Source organism: Lagopus muta, chromosome 6 (genome assembly GCF_023343835.1).
Source record: "Lagopus muta isolate bLagMut1 chromosome 6, bLagMut1 primary, whole genome shotgun sequence".
Classification (NCBI taxonomy): Eukaryota; Metazoa; Chordata; class Aves; order Galliformes; family Phasianidae; genus Lagopus; species Lagopus muta.
In genome coordinates this window covers 14,700,610-14,725,359 of record NC_064438.1, presented here as the reverse complement: position 1 = coordinate 14,725,359, position 24,750 = coordinate 14,700,610, and the positions used below count along the sequence as shown (strand labels likewise).

At 42.0% G+C, this 24,750-nt stretch overlaps 1 protein-coding gene across 1 annotated transcript in view; it reads left to right on the top strand.

Annotated features, from left to right (window-relative positions):
- MUC5AC (mucin 5AC, oligomeric mucus/gel-forming) overlaps positions 1–24,750 on the top strand; it is a 50,230-nt gene that overhangs the window by 6,702 nt on the left and 18,778 nt on the right. The window contains 29 exon segments of the mRNA XM_048948242.1: positions 304–520; positions 878–1,003; positions 1,539–1,656; positions 2,276–2,414; positions 3,581–3,691; positions 4,109–4,178; positions 4,612–4,749; positions 4,833–4,997; positions 5,739–5,833; positions 6,672–6,798; positions 7,283–7,538; positions 8,093–8,142; positions 8,780–8,880; positions 9,009–9,160; positions 9,746–9,884; positions 10,377–10,490; positions 10,803–10,982; positions 11,435–11,674; positions 12,252–12,408; positions 12,982–13,110; positions 13,434–13,575; positions 14,962–15,005; positions 15,105–15,305; positions 16,499–19,972; positions 20,031–20,050; positions 20,053–22,060; positions 22,119–22,138; positions 22,141–24,670; positions 24,729–24,748. Of these exon segments, the coding sequence (XP_048804199.1) occupies positions 304–520; positions 878–1,003; positions 1,539–1,656; positions 2,276–2,414; positions 3,581–3,691; positions 4,109–4,178; positions 4,612–4,749; positions 4,833–4,997; positions 5,739–5,833; positions 6,672–6,798; positions 7,283–7,538; positions 8,093–8,142; positions 8,780–8,880; positions 9,009–9,160; positions 9,746–9,884; positions 10,377–10,490; positions 10,803–10,982; positions 11,435–11,674; positions 12,252–12,408; positions 12,982–13,110; positions 13,434–13,575; positions 14,962–15,005; positions 15,105–15,305; positions 16,499–19,972; positions 20,031–20,050; positions 20,053–22,060; positions 22,119–22,138; positions 22,141–24,670; positions 24,729–24,748 (11,283 nt within the window).

Genomic DNA, 24,750 nt, shown 5'->3' with positions numbered 1-24,750 from the left:
ACATTTTAAAATGAAAAAGGAATTTACCAAAGATGTCTAAAAACAAGGAAACAATACAATGCTTGCAGAGTCACCTGAGAAAGTAACTCAACATATGGGAACCATCAAGGGAGTCCCATGAGTCCTATTGTGATAATATGTTTTTCTAAGCTTCTAAATAGATCTTTCCCTAAACATTTGCCTATGGCTACTGTTGGACAGGGTTTTGGACTAGATGGACTTTTGATTTGTTTTGCTTCATTCCTGAAATGAAATAACTATTTCCATGTTTTCTAAACACTATTTCATTGTTTTCCTTTCCAGGCTTCTATCTGCAAGACAGTATTAACCAGTGAAGCATTCACAAGCTGTAATGCACTTGTGGATGTTCAGGACTACATTGAAACTTGCATACAAGACCTATGCCACTGTGATACTTCTATGGCCGACTTCTGTATGTGCAACACCTTTGCTGAATACTCCCGGCAGTGTGCTCATGCAGGTGGACAGCCTCTGAACTGGAGAACCTCAGAATTATGTCGTAAGTATCTCTGGAAAAGACTTCTACTTACGCTGCCTCCTTATATACAGTGAGCTTATAATATCTAATTTTTCTTCCTGAAGAAGAAAGGTACATATTTAAAGGTATATTTATCATTTAAAGGTATACATAAGTTTCATGAAATCAGCTTACACTTGAGTACACTCAAGATTTCATGGATATGAAGGTTTAGAGGATTTTACATTACCATTTTCGATACATATCAGAAGGTCTAAAATGTTGCAACCTACACTCGGATGTTGTCCATTATATCTTGACAGAAAACAGAGATATTAAATACTCTTTCTCAACATTTCAAAGGAAAAGCCAGCATCATACTACTCTTTCTATTTTCAGCCAAGTCATGTCCTTTCAACATGCAACACCAGGAGTGTGGCTCCCCCTGCTCCGACACCTGCAGCAACCCTGAACGATCTGCACTTTGTGAAGATCATTGTACAGATGGCTGTACCTGTCCTTCAGGCAAGTTACTTCATACCCTTCATTCATAGCCAAAACCATTAAAGCCTTCTTTATCTATTCATGCTATGTCGTTGTTGTTGTTATCTTCCTTGATATACATACATCTACCCTGGTTATAAAAACACCTTTCAAACACCAAATGGTCCTAAGACATGCATATAACGACTCAATTGTGTATAAGATACTTTACTACTAACGATAAGAGAACATTCTCAGCATCCACATGCAGTTAACTGAATGCGCAGAATGTTCCATCTTACTGTCTAATAGTTTTAATCCTAATTCCAATCTAATGAAGCCTATAACAGAAAGGACTTTACTTAAAAGTTCCTTATGATCATCCTAGGATTTCAGATAGGCTTCAATGAAATATAGCTTCTTCATTCCCTCTATAGCTGGCATTCTATTATTTTAAGGACCTTTACATTTTCCACATGCAGGAGAAATGCAAAACACTTCATACATCTGGCAGATATGTAGACAAAAGCAGATTCTGTAGTGCACAGAATGACTAACAGACTGTTTCTTTCCCTAGGAATGGTATTCGATGACATTAATGGTGCTGGCTGTATTCCCCGTAAGGAATGCCATTGTACCTATGAAGGCGAAACTTATGCTCCTGGTACCTCCTTCTCATCTAAATGCAGATCATGGTAACATAGCCCCTTTCTCATACTTTTTTTTTAGGGGTGTTACCTTTATGTTTTGGAGACAGGGAAAAATTACTCCTTAAAAAAAATGAACTACTTATTAGCTGAAGTTCCTTGATAACTTTTTAAGAGGTTTTTCAAATCTGTTTTCTCTTCAGACTCAGAAGCACAATTTTAAGTTTAGATATAGGTGTTCTGATGTCAAGACTAACCATTTATACGGAACAATCAAACTCAAATTGTGGAGGCTGAAAAGCCATGTAGAGATGAGATTACCATGTCACATCCTTCACAGCACTGTGTAACAAAATGAATGCCAGGTTCAAAGGAATTTAATTCTGTCCAACAACTGGAAATAAAAAACATGTTAAAAATATCATTAATATAAATGATATAAATGATATTTATATTGATATATATATATATGATATTTATAAATGATAGATGATTTATATTAATGATACTTATTTTGAGATCTCAAAGAAATATGGTTTCTTTGTCAGTATTCTTTTCTCCAGAAGGCAGCATGATCAGCAATGATTCATGAAAATAAAGGTGCCCTTATGTCTAATTTCATTTATACATGCACTACCAAGGTTACAGAATGCCTTCTTCGTTTCAGTACTTGTGCTGGGGGGGAATGGACTTGTGTCACCCAGTCATGTCCAGGGACTTGCAGCATCGAAGGAGGCTCCCACATTACGACATTTGATGAAAAATATTATTCCTTCTATGGAGATTGTAGCTATGTCCTAACCAAGGTAAAAAGGAGTCACATTCCTTGTTAAAGTAATTTGCTAACGGAAAACACTGTTATTAAATACAAGAATGTTTAATTTAAACTACTGGCAATTACAGCCATTTTCTGAAACTTAAAAGAAATACCTGGAACCTTAAATAGATCCCAACGGGCTTTCTGATAGTTTTGTAGAAAACAAATATATTTTAGTATTCTTATCTATTTGATCATTGGTTAAGAACTGCAGTGAGTTTTTAGTTTCATGAAACAGCCTCTACACTTTCCTTTTTGTTTTAATTGAATATTCCCTGTCTGGTGTTTCGTAACTGTCGCTTTCTGAGAAAGGGAAAATGCAGAATACACTAGAATTTGAGAGCAAAATGGTAAGAAGTCATACATGTATTCAAAAACCAGCATCAGAAATTATATATATACATTAAAAAAAAAAAAAAAAACCACTTAAGATCAACTGGACTTGCTAAATTCGTAGGGACTGAATCCTGAGTAAGTATGTCTTAGTTAACGACTGCAGATTTCAAATCTCAGAATGCAATGTATTTTTGGCTGTTGATTTGTACTGCATGAGTAACGCAAAATCAGTCTCCTGAAGACTTTATATTAAATAAAACCTGCTCTGAAAAAGCTCAAGCTGAATGTTACCTGGAAAGAGAACCATAAACACTGAAGAAATGAGCTAGAATAACAAAATTTAGAAACAGATTAGACTAAATCAATGAAAATAACATGCATAGGGTTGGATCAACAATGTGAGCGTAGATCAGACTTACACGTTAAACTTCCTTTTTGGCACCAGCATGTAAAATTAGATTCACAGGATTCCTGGAAGTACACCAAAACCTTCAACCTGTATAGATAAGATTTAAAAAGCCCTAAATTTTAACATTAAATTTTCTTATGGCTGTAATTCCACATCTCAGCTGTCCTCAGGTTAGTACTGTTAACACCAAAAAAATGAGTTCTGTGTGTTTCTCTGTAATAACTTGGCCATTAGGCATACTTTGAATACAGCTCACAGAACACAGTCTGCAAAAAAAAAAAAAAAAAAGAAACAAAACAAAAAACCAAAGAACAACAAAAATGAAACAGAAAAAAAAAAAAAAGAAGTGAAAAAACCCACTGAGTGTGATCTTCCTAATACAATGGCCTTATTTTGTTTTCTTCTTTTAGCTCTGTGACAGCAATGATTTCACTGTTCTGGGTGACATCTACAAGTGTGGTCTCACTGACACTGAGACTTGCCTCAAGGGCGTAGCCATCAGTCTAAGCGGAGGACAAACTGTAAGTAGCAAATACAAACAGCTAATATTCTGCAGTGATGTTTTCCAATCTTAATATGCAATTAGTATGCAAATGTCTCATAACAGCATGGACTGATTTTTTGTTTTATCTCATTTGAAAATGGATTCAGTTTTCGAAAAGAACAAAGCAGATATATTGGAAGTTAAAATCCTCATAGTTTTCTGTCATTTAGTTGTCTGTTTTAGCCATCAATGGATCTCCATAGTAATGATAAAAGAAATAGTAAGGGAATCTGAAAATCACCATAGCTGGAGTCCACCAACTTGCTTCTTCGCTTCCCCCCCCCCCCCCCCAACTCCTTTCCTTTATCTTGAATAATACTAGATATACTATGTTTGGAAAGTGTTTTACCTTTCCTAAACATGCTTGACAGTCATTGCCTTTTCTTGTGGACAGAACGTTGTGATCCAGCCTTCTGGCAGTGTGTTTGTGAATATGATCTACACACAGCTGCCCTTCTCTGCAGGTAAGTTCCTTTCAAAGACTTCTGTGATATTTCTCACTGGAGAGTATCCTACCACTTCTTCTCAGATACTGCTGCACCTGAACAGAAAGCAAACTATTAAATGACAGAATAGTTTCATATTGGAGTCTACCACTAACTCATGCTAAACATTTTCATCAAGCAGAGGTGTTCTTTTAGATAGGAACAGAAAAGTATGCCTTCCCCTCCACTTTAGAACAGCTGATGGAAAAGTGGAAGCTTTTTGCATACTCATTCTTTAAAGTAAAGACAGCCCATCTTGGTGCAGGATTTGAAATCCTATATATATATATATATATATATATATTTCTGTTCTTCAACAACTAAGATCACACACAGCTGTGTAATTCTCCTATATAGTGAGAAAAAAAAAGTTGTTTCTATCTTAAATGAAATTATTCCTCCTTGTCCACAGCAAATGTCACCATCTTCAGACCATCATCATTCTTCATCATTTTACAAACAACTTTCGGTCTTCAGCTGCAGATTCAAATTGTACCTCTCATGCAACTTTTTATAAACTTAGACCCATCACACAAAGGGCAGACCTGTGGTAAGTGATCTTATTCTAACAACTGCCTTCATCAGCATGCATATTTGGTAGGAGACTTTCACAGCCTATTTACTTCCCTCTAGGTCTCTGTGGAAACTTCAATGACATCCAGACAGATGACTTCAAAACCACAAGTGGTGTAATAGAGGGTACTTCGGCTGCCTTTGGCAATACTTGGAAAACTCAGGCTGACTGTCCTGATGCCAAAATTACCTTTGAGAACCCCTGCACTCTCAGTATAGAAAATGGTAAGCTCTTTTGTGTTCTCTTTTAAGATAAAAAGAATAAATGAACTGATCAACCACAAAGCATTTAGCCAAAGTAACAGCGGACCATTTGCATACACATGCTATTTTCCTCAGCAGACAATAGAAATTATCAATTAGTAAGTACTAAGTAGTTCAATATTTTGGATTTTCAAAAATATTCCTTTGGCTAAAGAAAGCCAGTGTTGCTTTCACCAATTTACCCAAGGGAAACTGGAACTATACAGCTAAGGAATCTATTCTTGGAAAGCACTGGTTATCATAAATGAAAAAAGCTGTGCATAGCTCAACTGAAGGAGGAGGACTCACTGTGGTCCTTCCGCTATCAAACTATGACCCACTTATAGTTCATGAATGACTTCATAGCTCTCTGAATCTTAAGAATTTCAGACAAAGAAACACTTATGCTTCCACCATCCACAGCCACTCTTCAGTTTTTTAAGATGAACTACTATACTTTTGATTCACAGTGTGATTCTTCTTTATCAAAATACATCTAAGAAATTTTACTTTATTCCACAACAACTACTGTAAATTAAGAGTGCTCAGTTTATGAAGAATTATTATTTTTGTACAGATGATGCAGAATACTGTTAATATTTAAGGAAACAGCCGAATTCTATTAAGTTAAACCTCTCTAATTTCACTGCAGGAAGTAATGTAACAGAAACTAGAATTTAGAGAATGAAGTGCAATATTAATTTGCATATTTTAAATTCACAGATAACTATGCTCAGCACTGGTGTGGCTTGCTCTCTGATACCATGGGACCTTTTGCAGAATGTCACTCAACAGTGGATCCAGAAGTTTACCAGAAGGTACTTGGCTCTTAACTTTTTCATGCTTAAAAGAATAAGATTTGGACTACTGATGCTAACACTGAGAGAACACACATTTACAACTGTTCTTTCCAAGCTAAGGATTCATTTTATCTAGGCATCATAATATCTACTCCTTTATAAAATAACCTTTCTTTTCACTCAAAGGAGAATAAATTTACAGACATTTTCTTGATGCCAAATTCCTAATCTACGAGCTTAAGCTGTCTGGATTCTTTGTCAAGTCCAACGACACAAGGTGCTTTTCCAGAGATAAAAGGAGTATAAGCAGTACTTTGCCTAGTTGCTCTCAGCTGGCCCCTTTCTGCACATTTCTAAGGAGAAAGCAAGAACTGAAAGTACAAAGCAGCAAATGGACTGTTAAAAAAAACATTCCAAGAATTCAACCTATGGCCCTACATACAAAAAGAATGACTTTTTTTTTTCTCCCCTTTATTCCTCTGAATCAGAGAGTCTAGCAAAGATGAAAAGTCAGGTGGTATTAAATACTTACTAATTGTTCCACTATCTGTGGTACCATGGCTACAAATTGGAAGCAACAGGGAAACCTATCACCACCTGCAAAAGTAAAGAACAACAACAAAAAGGAAAAATAAGTTAAAATCACAGGCCTCTGATTACTATCTTTCTTTGCAAATAATCTTTTCTGAAAGGGCTCAAAGAAATCTTCAAATGAAAAAATAGGCATGTGTTTATTTATACGTATTCAAATTACATTTTCTTTTAGCTGTAATGAACATGACTCTTTAAATAAAGTCTAAAAAGATACAGTTTTGAAATGACAATCTGATGATCTCATATCATCCTCTTTCCCTAGAACTGCATGTTTGATACTTGTAACTGTGAGAGTACTGAGGACTGCATGTGTGCTGCCCTTTCCAGCTATGTCAGAGCCTGTGCTGCTAAAGGAATACTCCTTAATGGATGGAGGAACAAAGTCTGCAGTAAGTTCTAAACCCCTTTGCCTCTTGAAAACAATCATCCGAAAGACCCCATAAACAATCTTTCAGAACATATGGGATTCCTAGAGTAAATTGTGTTAATTTATGCTTTAAGTATAGCATTCAATTCCAAGAATTTGAGGAAGAGAGGAAAAAGACAAGCAGCATACAAGGAGAAATATAAACAAGATACTTGGTTACTTGCTCAGAAAATAGCAATGAAGGAAAAACACACAATGTATCAATATAATTGAACTTTTTTGCTTTTTTTTTTTTTTAACTTGGACAAAATATTTGTATCTGTGACACAATTATGGGGGAAATTTTTCCTTTGGAGTTAAAAAAAAAAATAAATCACACTACTGAGGATATTAGAAAAGCACATCTACCTACAATGCCATTTTTTATCATATGTACTTCACCTCAAATACTGCATTTATATCTACACTGATCCTTAAATTAACTCACGTTGTTTTACTCTCTCAAGCAAAATACACCAACACATGTCCAAAATCCTTGGAGTACACTTACAATGTTGATTCCTGTCAACCTACTTGTCGTTCTCTGAGTGAGCCTGATGTCACATGCAACATCAAGTTTGTCCCAGTTGATGGCTGCACCTGTGTAAATGGAACCTACATGGATGAAAGTGGAAAATGTGTGCCTGCATCTAGCTGTCCTTGTTACTACAAAGGAATGCCTCTGTCTACTGGGGAAGTTATTCACGATAATGGCATTGTCTGGTAAGAGATTTGAAAAGAAAAGAATGAGATTGGATACAGGCAATCAGGAAACCACATATATCCTATGCAATTTATTCAAATCAAACCAATTTTTCTCCCTAGTGAATTCAACACACACAAAAAAAGAATTCAGAAAAATTATAAGGGCTATTCATGTTTTGAATTAGACTACTATAGCAATCAAATAAAGCATACTATGGTGAATTAACCTTGGCTACTCAGCCAAACTCTCACTGCAACAAAATTTCGGTGAGCGTAAAAGACTTCTTTGACAGTTGGAGATGATACAGACTTGACAATCGTACTAGGATTAACATTATGAATGAAATCTGGAATATTCTGAAGGACAATTTTTAATTAGACAAATGGACAAAGAAAACTGGTCCACTTATAGAACATAATGGCATTTTGGTCTGCTCTAATATGAAATATTTTCAAATATTCTAAACTATTCTGATGAAAACACAGTGTTTGTTTCATTCTTTCAAATTAATTAGGAAACAAATTGAAACTCAGTAAGAAAAGCAAACATAACACCTTTCTCTTCTTTATAGCACTTGCAGTTACGGAAAGCTGAGCTGCATTGGAGAGAAACCATCACCAGGTAACGTACTGCTTAAGATTTTATTTAATTTTCCCTTCACACCTTCAGCCTTTTCAATTCTCTGTTTTTGTTATAATGATACAAATACTTTAAGTCTGAAATCAAAGAAGAAAACAAACCAATGATTCTGTAACACACCATAACTGTGAAGAAAAAAAAAAACCAAAAAACAAAAAACACTGTTTTTGCTTTCAAGTGATATAACCATCAAGTTATACCTCCTGGATTACCCAGGGGAAAAGAATACTTGCTCATTTCAGTGAACTTGAGGGGAAAAATGACCGCCTTTTAAATATATTTTTTTAAATTAAAGAACTGAAAGCCAGTCACTTCAAACATTCAAAGTGAAACAGGATCTTTGCTTTCTTGCTTTTCCTTTGGTGAAAAGAAGCGTTTTATGAAGCTAACTGCACATTAGCTTCTATGAACAGTCCAAGCATAAACATAAAACCAAAATGGGTATGACTTCAGAACATTTGTTTTTACCTCCGGTCAAATGCATTCTCTTAAGTTGCATGTATCTGAAACATACGTTTTTTGTTTGTTGTTTGCTAGTTTGTTTTTGAATTTTTAAGGAAACACAAAGATATAAACATGGTTCATTTCACACGTCTCGTGCTTTTTTTCTCTCTTCCAGTCTGTGAACCTCCCATGGTCTATGTTGACTGTGGCAATGCCACTGCAGGTGTCACAGGAGCAGAGTGCCAGAAGAGTTGTCAGACTTTAGACATGGAATGTGTAAGTATAGAATCTGTACACCCAATTGAAAGCGTAAGAAACTAGATCTCTTTTATGCTTACCAGTTGTAGATGGACTCTTCCATCAGGGCAATGTCTCAAGTCACATCTCTTACACGGTCTTTACAGTACAAAACCCACTGCGTCTCTGGCTGCATATGTCCTCCTAATTACGTATCAGATGGCAAAGGTGGCTGCATAGTTGCTGAAGAGTGCCCATGTGTTCACAATGGGTATTCCTACCTTCCAGGAGAATCAATCAGAGTTGGCTGTAACAACTGGTAAGAGTATATTAAAACATTATCTTCAAGCCCCTAGAAAGGAACGGTTTAAATTCTAGTTGAATTATAGCTTTTCACTCTAGCAGTATTAAGATTTGTAGGAAAGAATCCTAAATAAAATGATAAATTAAGCAAAAAAATAAGGCCAATTGGGCCCACTCATGGCCATTTTAAGTAAAAAGCAAACTGCTTCTGTTTTCAAAGATGCACACAGCGCAGAAATTGCATGTGGTCAGAATAAAAATTTGGTTTAGATGCTATCATATTCATTAGAATTAAGACAGCTTTCTTTTTTTCTTCTCAGGCAATACTTATAATTCAATACAACCAAGATTTAGAAATATGGAACACCTAAGTTTTTTCTAACCCAAATTATTCACGTCATCATAAATTAACACTCTTTGGGTAAATTCTAGAGACTGGAGCTCTGCTGCGTTTCTGAGAATAAACACACCTTATTTTTTCACTGCAGGCTTAACATTTTTTAAAACTAAAAACAGAAGAATGTACATGTAGAAATATAAATCTGTATAATATGTGAATATCTGTTTTCTACATTTTTTGAGTTCTTTTCATCTTATGTAGCACGTGTAGAAACAGAAAGTGGCACTGCTCCGAGGAACCTTGCCTAGAAACCTGTTCAGTTTACGGAGATGGGCATTATACCACCTTTGATGGCAAACGCTTTGATTTTGAAGGAGACTGTGAATATGTTCTAATCCAGGTAACAGATTCCTTCTGTACAACTACCTGAAAGGAGGTTGTAGTGAGGTGGGAGCTGGTTTATTTTTCTGAAAGCTGGAAGCCCTGCCTGTGGCAGGGGGCTTGGAATTGATGGTCTTGGGGTCTTTTTCAATCCAAGCCACTTTGTGATTCTAGGATTCTCCAAGTAATAGGATGATAGGAAATGACCTTAAGTTGCAGCAAGGGAGGTTTAGGCTGGATATTAGGAAAAATTTCTTCTCTGAAAGAGTGGTCAGACTCTGGAATGGGCTGCTCACGGAGGTGGTGGAGTCACTGTCCCTGGAGGTGTTCAAGAAACATTCAGATGTGGTACTAAGGCGTGTGGTTTAGTGGGGAAGTATTAGTGGTAGGTAGACAGTTGGACTAGATGATCTTGAAGGTCTTTTCCAACCATGGTGATCTGTGATTCTATAATTCTTGTATATTGCATCACAGAACATCATTAACACAGAATATCATTTCTCTGTTTCAGAACTACTGTGGCAGAAAAGGTTTGAATCAGGGAACCTTCAGAGTAATCACTGAGAACATTCCATGTGGCACAACAGGAACCACCTGCTCCAAGTCCATTAAAGTTTTCTTGGGGGTAAGCATGTTCTTTAATAAGTTTCACCCAAACTAATTTGCTGGAAGGACTGTTGGGTTGTCCCAGACAAACTGTATAATAAAAGTGTCCCCCAGGTCAGTAAAAATGTTATCACGCTTCCATGATCACTGCCAACAATTCTGCCAGGGAAAACAATGGAGGGATTTTTGAAGAGAAGCAGATCAACAGGAGAATTTTGAATACAACATTTTGATGATGATTATTTCAAAAATGGCTACTAACAATATAAAAAAATGGACCTAATGGGTGACTTTTTAAATTTGTCTCTAACTTTTTCATTTCTTGCCCCAGAACTACGAGCTCGTGCTCAGCGATGGACATTCTGATGTCATCCAGAGGTCACCTGGAGGAGAAATGCCATTCCAAATCCGTTCCATGGGCATCTACACGGTTGTTGACACTACTGTTGGTCTGATACTCATGTGGGACAAGAAAACCAGTATATTCATCAAACTTAGTCCCAGCTTTCAGGTACGTTTTAAAATCCAAAACCTGGAGTGGATGCTTCCTGACCCATTTTCATGCTCTATCTCGTGTGGAAATATGGAAATTTAGGCTGCAACTGAAATAGCAGTTATTGCCTATTATCTTTGTAATATTGACTCAGATTCTATATACACATCTTCCATAAATTCTGTTTTTCAACAACAGCATAACAGCAGCTGTATAAGTAGTATCCTTCAAGAAAATGTACTTTGCTGAAGCGGTACATTTAATTAATATTAAGAACAAAAACCACAAGTCTACTCTGCTTCTTTCCCTATCACTTGTAAGGATAAGTTAGAGATATCTTTACCTGAAAGGTATTTTGCTGAAGAAGTCCTGTTCATTTTAAATAAGGTTCATCCTGGAGTACGTTCCTCACAGATACTGAGATGCTGAACCTTGCTGATCTTCGTTATTTTATGTTTATCCCCATGCAGGGACATGTCTGTGGCCTTTGTGGAAATTATGATGGCAATGGAAACAATGACTTCACTACGCGCAGTCAGTCTGTGGTAGGAAATGTGCTGGAGTTTGCCAATAGCTGGAAAGTGTCTTCTACTTGCCCAAATGCCAATCAAACCAGAGATCCATGCACTGCAAACCCGTACAGGAAATCCTGGGCACAGAAGCAATGCAGCATCATTACCAGTGAAGTATTTGCAAAGTGTCACTCCCAGGTACGATAAAACTTCAGTCTGCAGAGTTTACATCAATTTTTATGTGGGGCAGTTGAAAACACACTAGGATTTGGACTAAGTCATGAATAACAAAGTCAGGCCATGCTCTAGGGAGATAGAGTAGAAAGGATATGCACCTCCATTTCTTCAGCTTACGCCAGTTTTCTAACACAACACAAAAATCCATAGGACTTGGTTTCTTGTGTTATAGAAGGGACAGTTACAGATAAATAGCAGGATACATTTTAATTGCGATGGCATCGTTTTCTATTAATATAAATATCAGCTACATGACATCTACAATTGTGTGCTAGCATGTAGTAATGTAGCAATACTCCTTCTGCAATTGTGTCTTTAACACCAAATCGTTCTTATGGTTATGACTTCCTACTAATAGCTGTCTTCAACATTTCTCTCTTGATTTTTCAAAATATTATCATAATTTTTTCATTTTTTATCTTTCTAAAATATACAGTGGCCAACTTCAGATATTTTCTAAGTCATTGTTTTAGTACCGAAAATACCTTTTAAAAGTGGACAAGTGCAGGAAACAAAACTCAAATATTTCCTCCAACAGGTTGAACCGAATGAATATTATCAAGCATGTGTGGATGATGCTTGTGCTTGTGACACTGGAGGAGACTGTGAATGTTTTTGTACAGCAGTAGCTGCCTATGCTCAAGCGTGCAATGAGCTGGACATTTGCATTTCATGGAGAACCCCATCCATTTGTCGTAAGTCTCACTCCACTTCTTTCTGAACGGATACAGAGGGAAAGAAAGTAACAGACAAGAAACAAAGAAAATCAAAGAAACAACAACAACAAAAAAAAGTAGGAAGAAGAAAGAAAGGAGGATAAAATTATATTTGTAGGGGACACTGCTGTATCATAAAAACAGGCAGAAAAAAAAAACAGCACAATAATAACAAAAAAACAAACAACAACAACAAAAAAAGCAACAACACAAAACCCAAAGCAATTTGAGTAAATCATTGGAATCTATTCTATTCAATCTACATAAAAAGAAACCATCTGCCAGTAACTTTACCAGCAGTATTATTAGTGTCCCATTTACTTGCCAGTCGTTATTTTGCACACTTGAAGTCTAACTCTGTTCGCTGTTTTATAACTTCATTGGGTTCAAAATGTTGTAAAAGTATAACAACAGTATTAAAAGAGAAATAAGACAACATGCTGTTCACCACTTACATGATTGTGCTGATGACATGAGACTTTTACCCAGCAAAATAACACCAATAGAAATAGATAAAGTTAAGATCCTTTTCTGTCATTTCTCTTTCTCTAGCTCTGTTCTGCGATTACTACAATCCACAGGGGGAATGTGAGTGGCACTACAAGCCCTGTGGAGCCCCTTGTATGAAGACCTGTAATAATCCAAGTGGGAAGTGCCTTCATGAGTTGAGAGGTTTGGAAGGTAAAAATAATTATGCATATCTCATTCTACTTAGTAAAAAATTGAAAGAGTAAGATGAACAAAATCTGGATTATTCAGTGTATGAAATGTTTATAGCAGAAATTTGAAGACAACCTAACTCCCAGTGAATCATACACTAGTTTGGAATGAAAATGAGGACAAAATGTTTCCAGAGATTAATCTGTAATCAATGAAATAACAGTAATGGAAAATGAAATTCCAATTACCACATGGAATAATTTCACTAGATCAGATATTAGCAGAGTATAGGGTCACTTCCACTTGTGAAAGATCAGCATAAATAAGACTCTATTTTTCTGCAGGCTGTTATCCACACTGCCCAAAGAATAAGCCCTATTTTGATGAAGAAACCATGGCTTGTGTTTCTAATTGTGGTTGCTATGAGAATGGAAAACATTACAAGCCAGGAATGCAGATGCCTTCAAAGCAGAACTGCCAAGCATGGTAGGATTAATAAAGATTTTTCAATGTCGAGCCTAAAGTTGCAGAACTTAATTCATCGTGCATTTGGTTTTTTGTTTGCTAGCAAAAATTAGGCTGCTGAATAATGTCTAATGTTCTTCTGTTCCCAGGAATGTAGAAGATGATATGATGAAACATTTTACTTTAGGGAGATTAATATATATTACTCACTCTGCATTCTTATTACAAACATTATTAAGTAAAAAAAACAAATAAAAATAATAATAATTTTGTAAATAATCTGAGGACTTACATTAAGATATCCCTAAAGTAATTATGTGGAATTATTTAGAAATGAGTACATATCAATTCTTCATTGTTTTGAACTCATTTCTGTTATTTGCAACAGTCAGCAAGTATTCCTACATATTCCATTAGAATTTATGAACACAAGCTAGCTGTACTTGTTGGGAAAGTCTTGTCAAGCTTCCTATCAAATAGCACAAAGTTAGCAGAACCAGCCATGAATCAGTTAACATTGTCCTGAGACATCTTTGGGAGGGACTCTTTGAGACTGCAGTGATAGGACAAGGGATAATGGTTTAAAGCTAAAATAGGGTAGGTTTAGATTACACTTTAGGAAGAAATTCTTCACTATGAAAGTGGGAGGCCCTGGAACAGGTTGCCCAGAGAAGTTGTGGATGCCCCATCCCTGAAAGTGTTCAAGGCCAGGTTTGATGGGGCTTTGAGCAACCTCATCTAGAGAAAATGTCCGTACCCATGGCAGGGGGTTCAACTAGATGTCTTTAAGGTCCCTTCCAACCCAAATCACTGTACAATTTTATGACTCTGTGGTCTTTAAAATAGCTATAAATGAATACTGCAAGCAATGCAGCCAGAGTGGCAGAGTCCATTAAAAGCCAATCTGACTATTTACTCAACATTCATGTTACACTTTGCAGCTCAAAGATAGCTTTGATTGCCTCACCTATGTCATCAACAGTACTAAATGTAAACTGTTAAATATATATCTGTATTTGCTTAAGTTTATGCAGTGTACATATGCCCTTAGTCATATAAATGTAAATAAATATATCAGGATTCAATTCTTAACAGATAATAGATAAATTCTTTTTAAAAACTACATTCCCTAAAGGTTTGTCGGAAATCTGATGTAAACATCTGTAACACAATGATCCTTTCTCAAGTGATATTTTTACTGTACTTTCCCTTCCAAAAATGTGTGCTTATCAAGGAGACAAGAACATTCCTAATCACGCCTCCCCATATCTTTGCCTTGCCTCTAAATGCACTGCTGAGGATACCCTGCAACATGCAATGAACAGCAGACAACAGAAAAAGAAACAGTAAACTGATACTACTAACCAATACATTCAGATTCATTATCTTCTTTTTTCTCTTTTCCAGTGAATGCACAAACCATGGCAAAATATGCAAATACGACGAACACGGTATGTTGAAAAAGTTGTTTTCATAAGAGTACAATGCATTTAAAGCACCCTGCTCTGTGTTTTAGATACCAAAGAATACTATCCTCTTTTGTTTTACAGAATGTGTCTGCGTTTATGAAGGACGGGCATATAACTATACAGATATGATCTACAATACTACAGATGGCATAGGAGGCTGTATTGTTGCAACCTGTGGTCCCAATGGAACACTTCAAAGAGTTGTGTATGACTGCCCAATCTCAGTATCACCCACAATACCGTTTTACTTCAGCACTACTCCGCCTGCCACTGCTTCCACAGGTATAATCTTACAGGTCATAAGAACTTATTCTATGCATTACTGGATACAAAATATAACCCCTAAATAGCACTGTTATTAGTGTTGGGTTTCAGTCAATATTTGGTAGTCAAACTAATACAGTACAGAAAATAAAATCACTTCCAAAACACCAGCATAAGAACAACTGCACACTATTTTGATACAATTATTTTGTTTGTTTTCACAGCAAACTATAAGAAAGCTGCATGAGATTTATTATCTCTGTTTGTAACTATGTACCTGGAATAATCTTTACTGAATAAATAGATCACTCATTATTTTTCCTATTAAATTATAAAATGATTACATTCTATAGAATTCCTGATAGTGTTCATGATATACGTAATTAAAGTACTAAGTAGATCACTCAGATAATGACATTGAGATATTGAAATACTCACTTCTAGAATTCTCCGGTATACTCAAGGTTGGTAACCTCTAATTACTATGACCACAGTCTAACAAAATACATGTTCAACATAAAATTTTGAATTATAAGTTTTCAAATCTCAGAAACCATCAGCACAACTAGAATTTGTTAGCTATTTTCCAGCTATTTCATGTGAATAGTTAGTCTGCAAAATCTTATGGACTGCTCTCCAATCAAGAAAAAATTTCTTAAGAGCAGAACTTAAGTACAAAGTGTTGAGTTGCTAATGATGTTATGTCAGAGATATCTTAAATTCAAATGAAAAAGCAATGGCAATGCCGTGTATTTCATGAGGAATAAATTCATTAGGAATGAAAACTAAACACACCAGTGAAACAAATGCTGTTCTTTCTGCCACACTTGATGTTCAGGAAAGACTATTAAATACTGAAACAAGACACAAAACCAAGCAATTGCACTGAATCAAATGTAAAAAAAAAAAAAAGGGGGGGGGGGGGTTCCTTCAAAACAGATGAAGTGTGTCTGAGTCTTATTTCAGCACTCTCTAAATAACAAACAATATTTTCATTGAAGTGACTGTTCCAAACATGTCAGTAAGATAAATCACTAGATAATGGATTTTCTATTCTAGTTGATATTAAATTATAATTATCCTAAAATAATTCTTAAAAGACTCAAAATGCAACTAATGATGTTAAAAAATTTTCAGCCCCTTCAACATAATGAAAATATGTATATGGGAATGTACTCTAAGTTTCAAAATATTTTCTTTAACTCTTTCAGTTACATCATCACCAACGACATCGGTATGTGTTCATGAAGTCTGTCAGTGGTCAGAATGGTATGATGGAAGTTCACTAATACCTGGATTTGACGGTGGAGATTTTGAAACATTCAGTGATTTGAGAGCTAAAGGTTATGAAGTCTGTAGAGCTCCAAAGGCAGTTCAATGCAGGGCAGAGAAATTTCCTAACATACCACTGAAGGACCTTGGCCAAAGTGTAGAATGTAATACAAAAGATGGGCTTATATGTTACAACAAAGATCAAATTTCAACTATGTGCTACAATTACGAAATCAGAATCTTATGTTGTGTCTTTGTACCATGCTCTTCCACTCCATCCATCACAACACATACCCCAGTTCCAGAAATGACAACCACAACATCAAGTATGATTACCACAACTTCATCTACAACCACAGAAACAGGAACTACTTCTGTCACAAGCACTTCGGAAACAGCAAGTACCTCCCCAGAGACAATCACTACAACACCTTGCCAACCAAAGTGCAAATGGTCCCAATGGTATGATGTCCATTTCCCAACACTGCACAACAAAGGAGATTATGAAACCTACCAGGACATTAGATCTGCTGGAAAAGCAATCTGCAGAAACCCTGAAAAAATACAATGCAGAGCAGAGAAATACCCACATAAATCTATTGAAGAAATAGGCCAGGTTGTCCACTGCAATGTAACATATGGACTTATCTGCAGAAATGAAGATCAAAAAGGAGAACTGCATATCTGTCTTAATTATCAAGTAAAAGTATTCTGTTGTGATGACTACAGCCACTGCCAATCAAGCGTGACACCTACGGTACTAGAGGAAATTACTACCACCACTACACAAACACCAGCTACTACAACCTCAGAAATTCCAACAACTGCAACTAAAACAACATCACTAGTCACCGTATCTCCTTCAACAGCAGCAATCTGTGTAAAAGAAGAATGTGACTGGTCAATTTGGTATGATGCCAGCTATCCAGACTCGGGATACGATGATGGAGACTTTGATACAATTCAGAATATAAGAAAACAGGGATATAAAGTCTGTGCTAACAGAAAGGCTGTTGAATGCAGAGCGGTAAGATTCCCTGATACACCATATCAACTCCTGGAACAACATATTACATGCAACACTGAAGAAGGTTTAATATGCTATAATAAAGACCAGCTACCACCGATCTGCTACAACTACGAAGTAAGATTTAAATGCTGTGAAAACATAACAATACCATGCCAAACAACACAAACACCATATTCAACTACAGAAACACAAACAACAACTACAATTTCAACAACAACAAAAACACCATACACAGAAATATCAACAACACAATACACACCACAGATACAAACAAAACATAAGACAACCACTATAGAAACAATACCACCAAGAACAGAAAATATTCACAGCGAAACCACATCAACACCAAAGCAAAGCACACAGACAGAAACACGGACAACAAAGAAAACAACCGTACCGACAGTAACAACCCCCACCACCACAGCTATAACCTCCACAACAATGGAACTCAGCACGACCTCAACCATCAGCACCCTCTCGCCCACCCCTACTCTCATCTCCTCTACCAGCTCCCCCTCCACCACGCAATACACCACCTCCTGCGAACCTGAACTCTGCTCCTGGACGGACTGGTTTGACGTTGACTTCCCCTCCTCGGGGACAAGCCAGGGAGACTTCGAAACCTACCAGCACATCCGCGCTGCCGGGAAGGAAGTCTGTCAACAGCCAAAAGAAATTGAGTGCCAGGCCGAGGACTACCCCGACATTTCCATCGAACAAGTCGGACAGGTTGTGCAGTGTGACGTTCACTACGGACTGGTGTGCAGGAACCAGGACCAGCAGGGCAGCTTTAAGATGTGCCTCAACTACAGGATCCGTGTCCTCTGCTGCCGGTCTAACCCCAACTGCGTACACACCATCACTCCTACCACCAGTCCCACCACCTCCATCTCCACAGGCACCTCCTCCCCTACGTCCTTCATCACCGTCACAACCTCCACCTCCACCGCTACGCCCTCCACAACGGGAACAACACCAACAACCACCACCAGCACCCTCTCGCCCACCCCTACTCTCATCTCCTCTACCAGCTCCCCCTCCACCACGCAATACACCACCTCCTGCGAACCTGAACTCTGCTCCTGGACGGACTGGTTTGACGTTGACTTCCCCTCCTCGGGGACAAGCCAGGGAGACTTCGAAACCTACCAGCACATCCGTGCTGCCGGGAAGGAAGTCTGTCAACAGCCAAAAGAAATTGAGTGCCAGGCCGAGGACTACCCTGACATTTCCATCGAACAAGTCGGACAGGTTGTGCAGTGTGACGTTCACTACGGACTGGTGTGCAGGAACCAGGACCAGCAGGGCAGCTTTAAGATGTGCCTCAACTACAGGATCCGTGTCCTCTGCTGCCGGTCTAACCCCAACTGCGTATACACCATCACTCCTACCACCAGTCCCACCACCTCCATCTCCACAGGCACCTCCTCCCCTACGTCCTTCATCACCGTCACAACCTCCACCTCCACCGCTACGCCCTCCATAACGGCAACAACACCAACAACCACCACCAGCACCCTCTCGCCCACCCCTACTCTCATCTCCTCTACCAGCTCCCCCTCCACCACGCAATACACCACCTCCTGCGAACCTGAACTCTGCTCCTGGACGGACTGGTTTGACGTTGACTTCCCCTCCTCGGGGACAAGCCAGGGAGACTTCGAAACCTACCAGCACATCCGCGCTGCCGGGAAGGAAGTCTGTCAACAGCCAAAAGAAATTGAGTGCCAGGCCGAGGACTACCCCGACATTTCCATCGAACAAGTCGGACAGGTTGTGCAGTGTGACGTTCACTACGGACTGGTGTGCAGGAACCAGGACCAGCAGGGCAGCTTTAAGATGTGCCTCAACTACAGGATCCGTGTCCTCTGCTGCCGGTCTAACCCCAACTGCGTACACACCATCACTCCTACCACCAGTCCCACCACCTCCATCTCCACAGGCACCTCCTCCCCTACGTCCTTCATCACCGTCACAACCTCCACCTCCACCGCTACGCCCTCCACAACGGGAACAACACCAACAACCACCACCAGCACCCTCTCGCCCACCCCTACTCTCATCTCCTCTACCAGCTCCCCCTCCACCACGCAATACACCACCTCCTGCGAACCTGAACTCTGCTCCTGGACGGACTGGTTTGACGTTGACTTCCCCTCCTCGGGGACAAGCCAGGGAGACTTCGAAACCTACCAGAACATCCGCGCTGCCGGGAAGGAAGTCTGTCAACAGCCAAAACAAATTGAGTGCCAGGCCGAGGACTACCCTGACATTTCCATTGAACAAGTCGGACAGGTTGTGCAGTGTGACGTTCACTACGGACTGGTGTGCAGGAACCAGGACCAGCAGGGCAGCTTTAAGATGTGCCTCAACTACAGGATCCGTGTCCTCTGCTGCCGGTCTAACCCCAACTGCGTATACACCATCACTCCTACCACCAGTCCCACCACCTCCATCTCCACAGGCACCTCCTCCCCTACGTCCATCATCACCGTCACAACCTCCACCTCCACCGCTACGCCCTCCACAACGGGAACAACACCAACAACCACCACCAGCACCCTCTCGCCCACCCCTACTCTCATCTCCTCTACCAGCTCCCCCTCCACCACGCAATACACCACCTCCTGCGAACCTGAACTCTGCTCCTGGACGGACTGGTTTGACGTTGACTTCCCCTCCTCGGGGACAAGCCAGGGAGACTTCGAAACCTACCAGAACATCCGCGCTGCCGGGAAGGAAGTCTGTCAACAGCCAAAACAAATTGAGTGCCAGGCCGAGGACTACCCTGACATTTCCATCGAACAAGTCGGACAGGTTGTGCAGTGTGACGTTCACTACGGACTGGTGTGCAGGAACCAGGACCAGCAGGGCAGCTTTAAGATGTGCCTCAACTACAGGATCCGTGTCCTCTGCTGCCGGTCTAACCCCAACTGCGTACACACCATCACTCCTACCACCAGTCCCACCACCTCCATCTCCACAGGCACCTCCTCCCCTACGTCCTTCATCACCGTCACAACCTCCACCTCCACCGCTACGCCCTCCACAACGGGAACAACACCAACGACCACCACCAGCACCCTCTCGCCCACCCCTACTCTCATCTCCTCTACCAGCTCCCCCTCCACCACGCAATACACCACCTCCTGCGAACCTGAACTCTGCTCCTGGACGGACTGGTTTGACGTTGACTTCCCCTCCTCGGGGACAAGCCAGGGAGACTTCGAAACCTACCAGCACATCCGCGCTGCCGGGAAGGAAGTCTGTCAACAGCCAAAAGAAATTGAGTGCCAGGCCGAGGACTACCCCGACATTTCCATCGAACAAGTCGGACAGGTTGTGCAGTGTGACGTTCACTACGGACTGGTGTGCAGGAACCAGGACCAGCAGGGCAGCTTTAAGATGTGCCTCAACTACAGGATCCGTGTCCTCTGCTGCCGGTCTAACCCCAACTGCGTACACACCATCACTCCTACCACCAGTCCCACCACCTCCATCTCCACAGGCACCTCCTCCCCTACGTCCTTCATCACCGTCACAACCTCCACCTCCACCGCTACGCCCTCCACAACGGGAACAACACCAACAACCACCACCAGCACCCTCTCGCCCACCCCTACTCTCATCTCCTCTACCAGCTCCCCCTCCACCACGCAATACACCACCTCCTGCGAACCTGAACTCTGCTCCTGGACGGACTGGTTTGACGTTGACTTCCCCTCCTCGGGGACAAGCCAGGGAGACTTCGAAACCTACCAGCACATCCGCGCTGCCGGGAAGGAAGTCTGTCAACAGCCAAAAGAAATTGAGTGCCAGGCCGAGGACTACCCCGACATTTCCATCAAACAAGTCGGACAGGTTGTGCAGTGTGACGTTCACTACGGACTGGTGTGCAGGAACCAGGACCAGCAGGGCAGCTTTAAGATGTGCCTCAACTACAGGATCCGTGTCCTCTGCTGCCGGTCTAACCCCAACTGCGTACACACCATCACTCCTACCACCAGTCCCACCACCTCCATCTCCACAGGCACCTCCTCCCCTACGTCCTTCATCACCGTCACAACCTCCACCTCCACCGCTACGCCCTCCACAACGGGAACAACACCAACAACCACCACCAGCACCCTCTCGCCCACCCCTACTCTCATCTCCTCTACCAGCTCCCCCTCCACCACGCAATACACCACCTCCTGCGAACCTGAACTCTGCTCCTGGACGGACTGGTTTGACGTTGACTTCCCCTCCTCGGGGACAAGCCAGGGAGACTTCGAAACCTACCAGCACATCCGCGCTGCCGGGAAGGAAGTCTGTCAACAGCCAAAAGAAATTGAGTGCCAGGCCGAGGACTACCCCGACATTTCCATCGAACAAGTCGGACAGGTTGTGCAGTGTGACGTTCACTACGGACTGGTGTGCAGGAACCAGGACCAGCAGGGCAGCTTTAAGATGTGCCTCAACTACAGGATCCGTGTCCTCTGCTGCCGGTCTAACCCCAACTGCGTACACACCATCACTCCTACCACCAGTCCCACCACCTCCATCTCCACAGGCACCTCCTCCCCTACGTCCTTCATCACCGTCACAACCTCCACCTCCACCGCTACGCCCTCCACAACGGGAACAACACCAACAACCACCACCAGCACCCTCTCGCCCACCCCTACTCTCATCTCCTCTACCAGCTCCCCCTCCACCACGCAATACACCACCTCCTGCGAACCTGAACTCTGCTCCTGGACGGACTGGTTTGACGTTGACTTCCCCTCCTCGGGGACAAGCCAGGGAGACTTCGAAACCTACCAGCACATCCGCGCTGCCGGGAAGGAAGTCTGTCAACAGCCAAAACAAATTGAGTGCCAGGCCGAGGACTACCCCGACATTTCCATCGAACAAGTCGGACAGGTTGTGCAGTGTGACGTTCACTACGGACTGGTGTGCAGGAACCAGGACCAGCAGGGCAGCTTTAAGATGTGCCTCAACTACAGGATCCGTGTCCTCTGCTGCCGGTCTAACCCCAACTGCGTACACACCATCACTCCTACCACCAGTCCCACCACCTCCATCTCCACAGGCACCTCCTCCCCTACGTCCTTCATCACCGTCACAACCTCCACCTCCACCGCTCTGCCCTCCATAACGGCAACAACACCAACAACCACCACCAGCACCCTCTCGCCCACCCCTACTCTCATCTCCTCTACCAGCTCCCCCTCCACCACGCAATACACCACCTCCTGCGAACCTGAACTCTGCTCCTGGACGGACTGGTTTGACGTTGACTTCCCCTCCTCGGGGACAAGCCAGGGAGACTTCGAAACCTACCAGCACATCCGCGCTGCCGGGAAGGAAGTCTGTCAACAGCCAAAACAAATTGAGTGCCAGGCCGAGGACTACCCCGACATTTCCATCGAACAAGTCGGACAGGTTGTGCAGTGTGACGTTCACTACGGACTGGTGTGCAGGAACCAGGACCAGCAGGGCAGCTTTAAGATGTGCCTCAACTACAGGATCCGTGTCCTCTGCTGCCGGTCTAACCCCAACTGCGTACACACCATCACTCCTACCACCAGTCCCACCACCTCCATCTCCACAGGCACCTCCTCCCCTACGTCCTTCATCACCGTCACAACCTCCACCTCCACCGCTACGCCCTCCACAACGGGAACAACACCAACAACCACCACCAGCACCCTCTCGCCCACCCCTACTCTCATCTCCTCTACCAGCTCCCCCTCCACCACGCAATACACCACCTCCTGCGAACCTGAACTCTGCTCCTGGACGGACTGGTTTGACGTTGACTTCCCCTCCTCGGGGACAAGCCAGGGAGACTTCGAAACCTACCAGCACATCCGCGCTGCCGGGAAGGAAGTCTGTCAACAGCCAAAAGAAATTGAGTGCCAGGCCGAGGACTACCCCGACATTTCCATCGAACAAGTCGGACAGGTTGTGCAGTGTGACGTTCACTACGGACTGGTGTGCAGGAACCAGGACCAGCAGGGCAGCTTTAAGATGTGCCTCAACTACAGGATCCGTGTCCTCTGCTGCCGGTCTAACCCCAACTGCGTACACACCATCACTCCTACCACCAGTCCCACCACCTCCATCTCCACAGGCACCTCCTCCCCTACGTCCTTCATCACCGTCACAACCTCCACCTCCACCGCTACGCCCTCCACAACGGGAACAACACCAACAACCACCACCAGCACCCTCTCGCCCACCCCTACTCTCATCTCCTCTACCAGCTCCCCCTCCACCACGCAATACACCACCTCCTGCGAACCTGAACTCTGCTCCTGGACGGACTGGTTTGACGTTGACTTCCCCTCCTCGGGGACAAGCCAGGGAGACTTCGAAACCTACCAGCACATCCGCGCTGCCGGGAAGGAAGTCTGTCAACAGCCAAAAGAAATTGAGTGCCAGGCCGAGGACTACCCCAACATTTCCATCAAACAAGTCGGACAGGTTGTGCAGTGTGACGTTCACTACGGACTGGTGTGCAGGAACCAGGACCAGCAGGGCAGCTTTAAGATGTGCCTCAACTACAGGATCCGTGTCCTCTGCTGCCGGTCTAACCCCAACTGCGTACACACCATCACTCCTACCACCAGTCCCACCACCTCCATCTCCACAGGCACCTCCTCCCCTACGTCCTTCATCACCGTCACAACCTCCACCTCCACCGCTACGCCCTCCACAACGGGAACAACACCAACAACCACCACCAGCACCCTCTCGCCCACCCCTACTCTCATCTCCTCTACCAGCTCCCCCTCCACCACGCAATACACCACCTCCTGCGAACCTGAACTCTGCTCCTGGACGGACTGGTTTGACGTTGACTTCCCCTCCTCGGGGACAAGCCAGGGAGACTTCGAAACCTACCAGCACATCCGCGCTGCCGGGAAGGAAGTCTGTCAACAGCCAAAACAAATTGAGTGCCAGGCCGAGGACTACCCCGACATTTCCATCGAACAAGTCGGACAGGTTGTGCAGTGTGACGTTCACTACGGACTGGTGTGCAGGAACCAGGACCAGCAGGGCAGCTTTAAGATGTGCCTCAACTACAGGATCCGTGTCCTCTGCTGCCGGTCTAACCCCAACTGCGTACACACCATCACTCCTACCACCAGTCCCACCACCTCCATCTCCACA